This window comes from Mustela putorius, unplaced genomic scaffold (assembly GCF_011764305.1).
Source record: "Mustela putorius furo isolate JIRA1106 unplaced genomic scaffold, ASM1176430v1.1 tig00000145_pilon_pilon_pilon, whole genome shotgun sequence".
NCBI lineage: Eukaryota > Metazoa > Chordata > Mammalia > Carnivora > Mustelidae > Mustela > Mustela putorius.
In genome coordinates, this window is record NW_025421294.1 from 23,561,926 (window position 1) to 23,574,059 (window position 12,134).

Sequence of the window (12,134 nt, forward strand, 5' to 3'; positions counted from 1 at the left end):
ATTCATATGCCATATAATATGACCCATTTATAGTATCAATTTAATGACTTTTAGTATATTTACAGAATTGTGCAATTCACAGTTGATTTTAGAATATTTTCATCATTCCCTCAAAAAAAATCCTAATATATTTTAGCAGTAATCCCACTATTCTCTTTATTCCCCCACCATTAATCTACATTCTGTCTCTACGGGTTTGCTTATTTTAGAATGATGTAATATGTTTGTTTTTTTGTGATTTCTTTCTTTTCTTCTTTTTCCCCATTCAACTTTTTTTGATGGTTCTCAAAATTCTGTGACAGATTCTTGGTCAGGCTGTTTCCATTAAAAAGTACTGATTTTAAAAACCATTAACTTAATTTTTTTTTATTATGTTCAGTTAGCCAGCATATGGTACATTCTAAGTTTTTGTTGTAGTGCTGAATGATTCATTAGTTGTGTATAACTTAAAACTGCCACACACACACACACACACACACACATTAAATAGTCCACAGAATATTCTCCTTTCCTTCTGAAGATTTTATGATGCATTGTTATCACAAGTACTTAAAGGTCCAGTTGATACACCACAACAGTCTGAGACTGTTCTCCCACCACTGATTGAGACTGGCCTGGGGATAATATTTACTTAGCCTTCTGAGCTTTCTGGGCAGATGTGGTGACCTTGCCAGCTCTAGCTGCATTCTTGTCCACTGCCTTGATGACACCCACAACAACTTTCTGTCCCATGCACAAACAGCAGGATAGTCTAAAGGAGGATCGTCAAAGAAGGTCTCAACACACATAGGCTTGCCAGGAACCATTTCAATGATGGTAGCATCACCAGATTTCAAGTACTTTAGACCATCTTCCAGCTTTTTTCCAGAGCGACGGTCTATTTCTTCAGCTCAGCAAATTTGTGAGCAGTGTGGGCTTTGTGACAATCCCACACAGACATGTATCCAGCACTGATTTAGGCTGGATGGTTCAGGATAATCACCTGAGCTGTGAGGCCAGCTGTTTCCATGGATAGGTCATTTTTGCTGTCACCAGCCATATTGCCACGATGAACGTCTTTGAAAGATACGTTCTTGATGTTGAAACCCACATTGTCCCCAGGAAGAGCCTCTCTCAGAGCTTCATGTTGCTTTTCAACAGACGTTACTTCATTTGTAACATTGACTGGAGCTAAGGTGACCACCATGCCAGATTTAAGAACACCAGTCTCCACTCAGTCCGTAGGAATAGTACCAATACCACCAATTTTGTAGATGTCCCAGAGAGGCAGATGCAAGGGCTTGTCAGTTGGATGTGCTGGTGGCAGAATGCAATCCAGAGCTTCAAGCAGTGTGGTTCTACTGGCATTCTCATCTTTCCTGGTGACTTTCCATCATTTGAACCAAGGCAGGTTAGCTCTTGGCTCCAGCATATTGTCACCATGCCAACCAGAAATTGGCACAAATGCTACTACTGTGTTGGGGTTGTAGCCAGTTTTCTTACTGTAGGCGCTGGCTTCACTAACGATTTCTTCATATCTCATCTGATGGTAGGGTGGCTCAATGGAATCCATTTTGTTAATGCCAGCAATTAGTTCTTCTACACGTAGTGTGTAAGCCAGAAGAAGGGCATGCTCATGGGTCTGCCCATTCTTGGAGAAACCTGCTTCAGATTCACCACCAGCAGTAGCAACAATCAGGACAGCAATCAGCCTGAAATACACCTCTAATCATGTTTTTCATGAAGTCTCGGTGGCCTGGGGCATCAGTGATGGTCATGTAATATTTGGTGGCCCTAATTTCTGCAGGTGATACCATGTTCATGTTTAGCTTTCCATTTATCCAAGACCCAGGCATACTTCAAGTATCCTTCAAGGAGCCCATTCCTGTCTTGTAGCCTCCTTCTCAAGTGTTTTGATAGTTGTTTTGTCAGTTCCACCATATCTGTGCATCAGATGACCAGTAGTGGTAGGTCAGCTCGACTGGTGTCCATTGACAATGATGTTGGTGGGAGTCTTTGCCTTTCCCATTTTGGTTTAGGTTTAGTGGTGGTTTTCATGACACCTGTGTTCTGGTGGCAAACCCACTGTGAAAAAGTTTTATGACCTACGTCTCAGGAGAATGTTTTCAAGGCTTATCCATGTTTTATCATGTTTCAATATTTCATTTCTTTTTATTGCTGCATAATGTTGCACTCTATGGGTATATCACATTTGAGGCCAGCCATCTGGCTGTTACGGATAATGCTGCTGTGAACATTCACATACACATTTTTGTGTGGATGCCTGTTTTCATTTCTCTTGGTTATATACCTTTTGGTGGCTGTGTCATATATGACAACTACATGTTTAACTTTTGGAGGAGCTGCCAGACTATTTTCCCAAAGCACTGCACCAATTTACATTTCTGCCAGCAGTGTATGAAGGTTTCAGTTTCTTCATATCCTTGCCAACACTTGTTATTTTTTGTGTTTTTGATTATAGCCATCCTAGGGTCTGAGGTAGTATCTCATTGTGGTTTTGATATGTATTTTTCTATGATCATTAATGGTGTTGAGCATCTTTTTGTATGTTCATTGGCCATTGCTATATTTTATTTGGAGAAATGCCTACTTAGATCCTTTGCCCATTTTTAAATTGGGTTATATGTCCATTTTTGAGTTAAAAGGGTTCAAGTCTTTAGACAGTCCAGATATAAGCATCTTATCAGATATATGATATGCAAAGTTTTTCTTTTATTCTTTGGGTGGCCTTTTCACTATTTTGATACCCTGATGGTGTCTTTGGAAGCACCAAGTGCTTGGTGTCTGTTTTTTTCTTTTGTTGTTTGTGGTTTTGGTGTCCTGTGTAAAAAACCATTGTCTAATCAGAAGTCATGAAGCTCTACCCCTGTTTTCTTCTAAGGGTTTTATAGTTTTAGCTCTTATATTTAGGTCTTTGATCTATTCTGAGTTAGTATTTGTATATCATGTGAAGTAGGGGTCCTATTTTTGTGTGTATGATATCCAGTTTTCCCAAGACCATTTGTTGAAAAGACTGTTTTTTCCCTTGAATTGAATAGTCTTGGCACCCTTGTCAAAAATCCATTGACTGGGGCACCTGGGTGGCTCAGTGGGTTAAGCCGCTGCCTTCAGCTCAGGTCATGATCTCAGGGTCCTGGGATCAAGTCCCACATCGGGCTCTCTGCTCAGCAGGGAGCCTGCTTCCCTTCCTTTCTCTCTGCCTGCCTCTCTGCCTACTTGTGATCTCTCTCTGTCAAATAAATAAGTAAATATCTAAAAAAAAAAATCCATTGACTGGGGGCACCTGGGTGGCTCAGGCAGTTAAGTGTTTGCCTTTGGCTCGGGTCATGCTCTCAGGGTCCAGGGCTTGAGTCTGAGTTGGGCTCCCTCTCAGTGGGGAGTCTGACTTTCCCTTTCCCTCTGCCCCTTCTCCTCCCCTATTCATGATCTTGCATGGTCTCGCTCACTCGCGCTCTCTCTCAAAAATAAATAATTTAAAAAAATCCATTGATGGTTTTGGGCAGCAATGGAAATCATCAACAAAATGAAAAGGCACCCTAGAGTGGGAGAAGATACGTGCACATGATAAACCTGATAAGAGGTTTGTATCCAAAAGACAAAGAGAACTTCTACAGCTTAACACAAGAAGAACAGGATGCCTGGGTCACTCACTCAGTTAAGTATCTGCCTTCAGCTCAGGTCCTGATGGTCCTGGGATCAAGTCCTGTGCTGGGTTTCTTGCTCAGTGGGGAGCCTGCTTCTCCCTCTACCTGCTCTGCCTGCTTTGCCTGCCACTCCCTCTGCTGTGCTCTCTCTCTAACAAATAAATAAAATACTAGAATTAAAAAAAAACCCAACACCAGAAGAACAAATGATCTGATTAAAAAGGGGCAGAAGATCTGAATAAATATTTTCCAAGGAAGACATACATAAGGCCAACAGACACATGAAAAGATGCTCAACATCACTAATCTTTAGGAAGCACAAATCAAAGCCACAATGAGATACCACCTTCTAGCATTCAGAATGGCTAGTACCAAAAAGAGAAGAAATATCAAATGTTGGTTAGGATATAGAGAAAAGGAACCCTCATGCACCAATGGTGAGAATAGAAATTAGTGCAGCTACTGTGGAAAGCAGTGTGGAAGTTTCTCAAAACATTAAAAATAGAAATACCATGTAATCCAGGAATTCCACTACTGGGTATTTACCTATAGAAAATGAAAACACTTAATTTGAAAAGATACATGCACCCGTGTTTATTCCAGCATTATTTATAATAGCCAAGATAGGGAAACTACTTAAGTGTCAATTGATAGATGAATGGATGAAGAAGACTTGTGTGTGTGTGTGTGTGTGTGAGTGCGCGCGCACACGCGTGTGGGCATCCCATTATGTATATGTATATAGACTAGAACATTACCCAGCCATAAAAAAGAGATGCCATTTGTGACAACATGGATAAAACTAGAAGGTATTACGCCAAGGGAAATGAGTCAGACAGAGAAAGCCACATGCCATATGATTTTACTTATATGTGGAATCTAAAAGAAATGAGAATTTAAAAACAAACAAACAAACAAACAGACATAGGCTTGTAAATACAGGGAATAAACTGGTGGTTACCAGAGAAGAGGGGAGTGGGGAATGGACAAAATAGGTGAAGGGAATTAAGAGGTACAGACTTCCATTTCTGAAGTACAGAAGTCATGGAGATGGAAGGTACAGCATAGGGAATAAGGTCAGTAATATAATAACATTGTATGGTGATAGATGGTAGCTACAGTTACCATGGTGAACCCTGTGTAATGTGTAGAATTGTTTTTTTTTTTTAATTTTAAAAATTTATTTATTTATTTATTATTCTTTTTATTTTTTAAATTTTTTTAATAATGTGTAGAATTGTTGAATCACTATGTTGTATTCCTGAGACTAATACGACATTGTATATCTGTTACACATCAATAATAAACATTTAAAAAATAAATGATAAAATATTTTAAAAATGAATTGATTGTAAATATGAGGGTTTATTTCTGGATTCTCAATTTTATTGATCTTTATATTTATCCTTCTATTATTACACACTATGTAATAATAGCTTTGTAGTAAGTTTTGTAGTAAGTTTTGAAATTGGGAAACATGAGTCTTTCACCTCTGTTCTTTTCCAAGATTGTTTGGCCGTTCCAGATCTCTTGCATTTCCACATAAGTTTTAGGGTCAACTTGTCAATTTCTGCAAAGAAGCCAGCTGGAAGTTTGATAGAAATTGTGTTGAATCTGTAGAACAATTTGGGGGAGTATTGCCATCTTAACAATTTTAAGTGTTTCAATCCATGAACACTGGAGGTCTGAGTCTTCTTTAATTTCTTTCACTCTTTCTTTTTAAAAAATGTTTTGGTAGGCAGCAAAGTAAAGTTTATTGAGTGATAGTACAAGGCTCCCAGAGAGGGAGGGGGCCTGAGAGGGTTGCCTCTTCTTTTATTTCTTTCAACTGTGTTCAGTAATTTTAGAGAATAGGTTTTACCCTCCTTAAGTTTATTCTCAAGTATTTATTCTATTTGATGCTGTTATAAGTGGAATTTTTCTTTATATCATTTCTTGTTCATTGCATGTGTATAGAAGTATAGTTGATTTTGTATATTGATATTATATTTTGCAACCTTCTTAATCTCATTTGTATTAATTTTTTGGTAGATTCCCTATATGATTTTCTATATATGAAATCATGTCATCTATGAGTAGAGATAGTTTTATTTCTTCCTTTTAAATTTATATGTTTTTCATTTTCATGTCCTATTTCATTTTGTTGCTTCATTGCCCTGGCTTGCCACCCGAATCTTCTCTTACTTATCAGCAGTATTTGGTATAGTTGATTATTCCTTGCTTTTTTGTAGCCGTCTCTTCACTTGACTTAATGGACACCATAACTTTTTGGTTTCCCTCCTGTCTCAGTGGTTACTTTCTCATTTCTTTAGCTGGTTCTTTCTCTTCCTTCTGAACTCTTAACCATCTCCCACCTTTGAAATTAAGACTCATATATCCATTTCCCTATTTGGTAAACCCCACTTAGATGTTTAATATGCAGCTCTAATTTAATCTTAAATGAAGTGTTTTGTGGGAAAAAAAAAGAAAAATGTTAACGTTTGCTGAATGTTTACTATTAGCACTATTCATTATCTTGTTTACAGCTCATCTGAATTCTGATACCCATTGGACATGAACCCTGGTTACTTGCATTCCAGGGCCTGAGCTTCCTTCCTACAGCTATCCCAAAGTGTATGGCCCTACTTTTTGTTTCTTGAGATTGTCCTTTGGAGTAGAATGTGACAGCTCAGGAAAAAAAAAAAAATCCTATAGGGTTTCCAGTCAACGGAATTAGAAATGCTTCTGAGCAGGACGCCTGGGTGGCTCAGTTGGTTAAGCAGCTGCCTTCAGCTCAGGTCATAATCCCAGCGTCCTGGGATTGAGTCCCACATCAGGCTTCTTGCTCAGCAGGGAGCCTGCTTCTCCCTCTGCCTGCCATTCTGTTTGCCTGTGCTCGCTCTCTCCCTCCCCCCGCCCCGAATAAATAAATAAAATCTTAAAAAAAAAAGAAATGCTTCTGAGCCATGCAGTGCTTTGGGGCTGTGGCTTTTCTTTTTCGTAAAGAGTAGTTACACTTCAGTGTACAGACGGGCTTTACCATTCGTAAGCAAAGCCTACATTGAGTTTCTGGTGAGTTCGTCTTGGTCACTTTTCTAGGTTGCAGTTTTTCTAGCCTTCAGATACACTTCCAGTCCTGCAGAACCGTTCTCATTCATCTGCTTAACTAGAGTCTCCATCTTTATTCCTCATTCCTTCTTGTCTCTTTCCCATTTGTTCATGAGCTATCAGCTCCTCGGGCTTTTGCAAGACATGCCACTCTGACATTTCCCTTTTCAGCACCTGGCTCAGCTTTTGCTCAGCATTTCTGACCCATCTGTTTTACTTTTCCTAATTAAAATACGGATTACAAGAACAACAACAACAAGTTGTATTTTGGGGGGGGGGTTAGTCATTTTTTTTTCTTTAATTGAAGTATAGTTGACAAGTTATACTTTTAAATAGTGATGAGAGAACTCCATTGTCTCCCTAGAATCTTTGATGAAAGTTAAGTGCAAATGTTGGGGATACATTTTTACAATAAATTTAGGCCAGATTAAAAACTAGCCTATTGTCAGGTGGCATTTGCAATTTATTTGGTACCCATGGCAGATATCCCTTTAAGAAAGATGAGAATACCGTGGTGAGATTGTTTGTCCAAGTTCTCATAGCTGGTTAGGGGCAGAGCCAATTCTCTTCCCAGTTGAGCTGGTTTATTCTGATAAAGTTCGTATGTAGGGTCTGCCGTCCACTGTTGAGTGAAGTCTCATCCCCAGGTTTTGCCTCTTGCTTCCCAGAGATCTCACCTTTCCCAGAAACCCTCTCTTGGGGACTTTATTCTATTCACTTTTCCCTATGGGGCATAATTATCTTTCTCTTTCCAAGTATCAGCCCGTCATGAGTCACTATGGTAGTATATCCAGAGTCAGAACTAGATGCAGAACTCAGCCTTCTGTGGCTTTGGGCCACTTCTCTGAACTTCATAGATCATCTGGCATTTACAGCTCCAGCCTTTTCAAGCCTTATGATTCTATGATAAGCAATCTTGGGCTAACGTCCGAATAGTTGGCAAACGCTTAATATGCAACACAGAGATGACAAATAGGTAGCTTCTTTTCCATCATTTATTTGGTCCATCATTTGGTCTTTTCCATCATTTGGTCATTTCATCGCTGTCACATGGAACCCGGCCATGACTCAGACTTCTGAGTCCAGTAGCATCCTAGGTAACCACTGCCACTAGAGTGCAGCTGACATGTGTTTGTCCTGTCTTCCCTCCCACATTTAGTGCTTCACTCTGAAGGAAGGATTAGTGGTAACCTGGTTACCATAGGCGTTAGGAACATGGGATCTGGGGTTTAGCTACCTGCATTTGAATCTTGTTTCCACTACTCCCTTTTTGTATGACCTTGAGAAAAGTACTTCTCTGGGCCACAGTTTCCTTTTTTGAAATATGGAGCATAATAATAACGCTACCTCATGGGGTTTTAGAGAGGAATAAATGAAATATTAGGTATAAGAAAGTGCTTAGAACAGTGCCTAGCACATAGAACTTAATGTTAACTCTTGGAAGGCTGGTGGAAGAAAAATTCTTGGGTCGAAACAGTCTTGTGGCACCCTTCCAATCCTTCAAAGTTGTCTGATATCCATTCTGTCTATGAGTGTGGATTGATCCCTTTTTAAAGTTTATTTATTTATTCATTTATTTACCAAAAATTTAGGGCTTTTTGTATGCTGGGCTTGCACCCAGGTGTCTAGGATCTAATAGTAAACAAGTCCCTTTCAGAGTGCGCAGTGTAGTGGGGATGAGAAGTAAAAAGGTAGTTACGGTAGCCTTAATAATTGCAGAGATTGGAGTTTCAGGTGTAACTCCAGGGTATTGAAGCTGTTCAGGAGTAACCTTCTTGGCGATAATGTTAAATCTGGGTACGAAGATGAATACTTGAGGCCTCCAGACCTGGTTGGCCTCTTACGAGTATTTCATAGGAATTGGATCCCTTGGGGGATTGATAATGTTCTCGCTGGTGGCACACTTCAGCGGCACGCTCATGCTCCTTGGCATTCAGCCAGTCACCCAACTCATAGCCCCAGACTTTCCCTGTTGCTCTCTGAGCTGCTGTCCCAGGGTCTCAGAGCAGATAGAGTTGAGAAGCAGAGATGTGCCAACAAAGGAAGGAGACTTGGAGTGGCAGCTCCTGGATAGTTGGATCTCTCTGTGTGCCTTAGGAAAGCATGAACGCCAGGCTCATCAGGGACTTGGAAAGTCAATGAGCTTATCCCCCTGCCTAACTCAGTATGGCAAATGTCCCTGACAGGCTTGTATGGTGGCAGTGTGGAATCTGGGTGGAAGGAAAAAAAAATGCCCTTGTGTAGCTGGGGTTGGGCGTTGGTGCTGTGACCCATGCTGTCCCCTCCCTGGTGTTTTACAGTAAACAGCTGTTGTGTGACGTGATGATTGTGGCGGAAGATGTCGAGATAGAAGCCCACCGTGTGGTCCTGGCAGCCTGCAGCCCCTACTTCTGTGCGATGTTCACAGGTATGGTGAGGGGCAAACAATGACCCACAGTTACGGGCCCACAGCCCCGCTGAGGGAACCTTTTTGGGGGGTGGCATGAGGGGAGGGAGGAAGGAGGATGCCATGACATGAACCGGGAGGAGCTTCTGTGTGTCAGAGACTATGTTTTGCATCACAGAGGACTTGATGCAACCAGCCTGGTGTGTAACCCCTTGCCCGCTCTGAGGGAAGAAGAGGTGGAATCGGAGCTTATTAGTCCTCAGACTTCAGCGTGCATCAGAATCGTGCAGGGGAGCTTTTAGACATGTAGGCTCTTGGGCTCATCCCCATGCCTCTGATCTTTTCATTTTGCAGATGGGAAGCACTGAGGCTGAGAAAGGGGAAGGAACTTGCCCTAGATCATCCAGGATATTGGTGGAACTTGGCTTCTTGATACCTTGCCCCATGCTGGACTAGTTTGTCCTTCCTTAGCCATTCCTCCCAGGCAAGGTCTGCCAACATCCTTGAGCCTTTACAGGAGTGTAGAAGACATTTGGAAGAAGTGATGGTGGGGCTTGGAGGGGAGAATAAGACGGGAATTTTCACCATCTGGCGTTCAGTTTCAGCACCTTTGCCAACTTTCTAGAGAAGCCATGCTTCTTGTGCATGCCAAATAGCCCTGTCCAACTAGTTCACATGTGAGACTGAATTCCTCGAAACCCGTGGGTGGAGCTTCCTGTCTGTAGCACCTCACAGCACCTCCCCTGCTCTACAAATCACTGCTGTCCAAGGGCCAGCTGGGCTGGGTGAGACCCTCGGACAGGGTCAGGTGTCCCTTCTCCACGTTTGCCAAGTACCCAGTGCTGCTTTTGAGCGTGGTCACTATCCCTCTGTGTGTTCTTGTCTGTTTCCTGGGGTCTGCTGTGCCCGTGCTCTGGGGTCTGGTATATCAGCTGCTTCTCATGCTGCAGGTTTTTTGTTTTTAAATTTAAAATTTTTAAGAGATTTTATTTATTTGTCAGAGAGAGAGATGGAAAGAGAAAGCACACACAAGCAGGGGGAGGGGCAGAGGGAGAAGCAGACTCCTTGTGGAGCAGGGAGCCCAATATAGGGCTTGATCCCAGGACCTTGCCATCATGACCTGAGGTGAAGGCAGAGGCTTAACTGACTGAGCCACCCAGGCGTTCCTCATCCTGCAGTTTACAGCTCAATGTCTCCTCTGAGAGGCCACCTCTGATGACTCTCACCATAGTTCCCCACTGTGTATTTTTTCATAACGTTTATACCTCTCTAAAAATCCTTTTGTTGGTTATCGATGTGTTCTTTATCTTTCTCTCCTCACTAGACTGTAAGCTCTGTGAAGACAGCGGTGTTGTTGGATTTGTTTACTACCACACCCTAAACATCTGGTACACAGTAGGAGCCAGACTTTTTTTTATTAACTTATATTATTTTCCCCAGGGGTACAGGTCTGTGATTCATCAGTCTTACACAATTCACAGCACTCACCATAGCACATACCCTCCCCAATGTCTGTCCATCACCCAGCCACCCTCTCCCTCCCCCTCCACCCCCCAGCAACCCTCAGTTTGTTTTCTGAGATTAAGAGTCTCTTATGGTTTGTCTCCCTCTCTGGTTTCATCTTGTTTTATTTTTTCTTCCCTTCTCCTATGATCCTCTGTCTTGTTTCTCAAGTTCCTCATATCAGAAAGATCATATGATAGTTGTCTTTCTCTGACTTATTTCACGTAGCATAATACCCTCTAGTTCCATTCGTGTCATTGCAAATGGCAAGATTATTTTTTTTAATTTTTTATTTTTTTATAAACATGTATTTTTATCCCCAGGGGTACTGGTCTGTGAATCGCCAGGTTTACACACTTCACGGCAAGATTTTTTTTGATGGCTTCATAATATTCCTATATATATATAAATATATACAGATATATATATGTGTGTGTATATATATATATATATATATATATGTATATATATATATATATATACCATATGTTCTTCATCCATTCATCTGTTGATGGACATCTAGGCTCTTTCCATAGTTTAGGAGCCAGATGTTTTTTAAGTGAGTGAACGAAATGTCTCCACAGTTGATGGTGAGCTTTGAGCATCTGAGAACCATGTCTTGTCACAGTTGAATCCTCAGAGCCAACCACACAGGGCATGGTGTTTAGGAGACAGTAAATAAGTTAAGTTTGAAAAATGTGAGCTTGCTAAGAATGGGTGAGTGCAGGCACCCAATTTTTGCTGAATGGGTTCTTACTCTCTTCCTAATACATAGTTTGTGACCTTTCCTGGGCAAGAGTTGTTCTAGTTGGGAGTGACTTATCTCTTGTTTATTGAGAGTTCCTCCCCTGGGGCTCCCTGTTGGCTCATCTTGTAAAGGACCTGTGCCTCTACCAAGTGGACCAAGACACTTACATCACAGTGAGCCTTGGGCTGGGAATTAGTAGCCCAAAAAAGGTGGTTTAGAAAACCAGCTGATTTTACTACCTGGAAGTTTTGAGCTAGATTCTCTTTGGTGTAGTTTCATACTCTAATAGTAAGGTTTTTATTTCTTTGTTTGCTCCTCTCCCTCATCCATCTGTCTGTCTTTAAAATAATTCATTTTGTTTGCAATAGTTATTTAGCTGCACCTTCACTAAGTACCTCTGCCAGTCCTTTTTCTCTTGCCTGCGTGGTTTGGAAGGTCCAGTGTTGAGAGAGGAAATCTATTTGGAATTGTAATATTGGCTCCACTTGTTGTTAGTAAACTTGCCTCTGGGGTAGTGGAAGTGTCTACCCAAAAACAAGGTCATTCTATCAATAGATAGAAAAGATGCTTCTGGAGCAGATCTTGGATTCTAGTGATTATAGGGAGGAAAATAATAAAGAATAAAACAGTCTAATGTGATCCCCAGCTCACATCTTCCTTGAAACTGGTTCCTGTCCATCCTTGAATCCTTCTAGATATCTAGCCAGCCAGCCAGCCAGCCGGCCATCTGCCTGTCTCTCCACCCACCCATCTATCTACCCATCTG

The 12,134-nt window shown here is 41.3% G+C and overlaps 1 protein-coding gene across 2 annotated transcripts in view; it reads left to right on the forward strand.

Moving 5' to 3' along the window:
- KLHL3 (kelch like family member 3) overlaps nucleotides 1-12,134 on the forward strand; it is a 259,630-nt gene that overhangs the window by 166,776 nt on the left and 80,720 nt on the right. For both annotated transcript variants that reach the window (XM_045075471.1, XM_004744900.3), the window contains one exon: nucleotides 9,032-9,138. In XM_045075471.1, coding sequence (XP_044931406.1) covers nucleotides 9,032-9,138 — 107 coding nt within the window. The remainder of the gene's footprint in view (nucleotides 1-9,031; nucleotides 9,139-12,134) is intronic.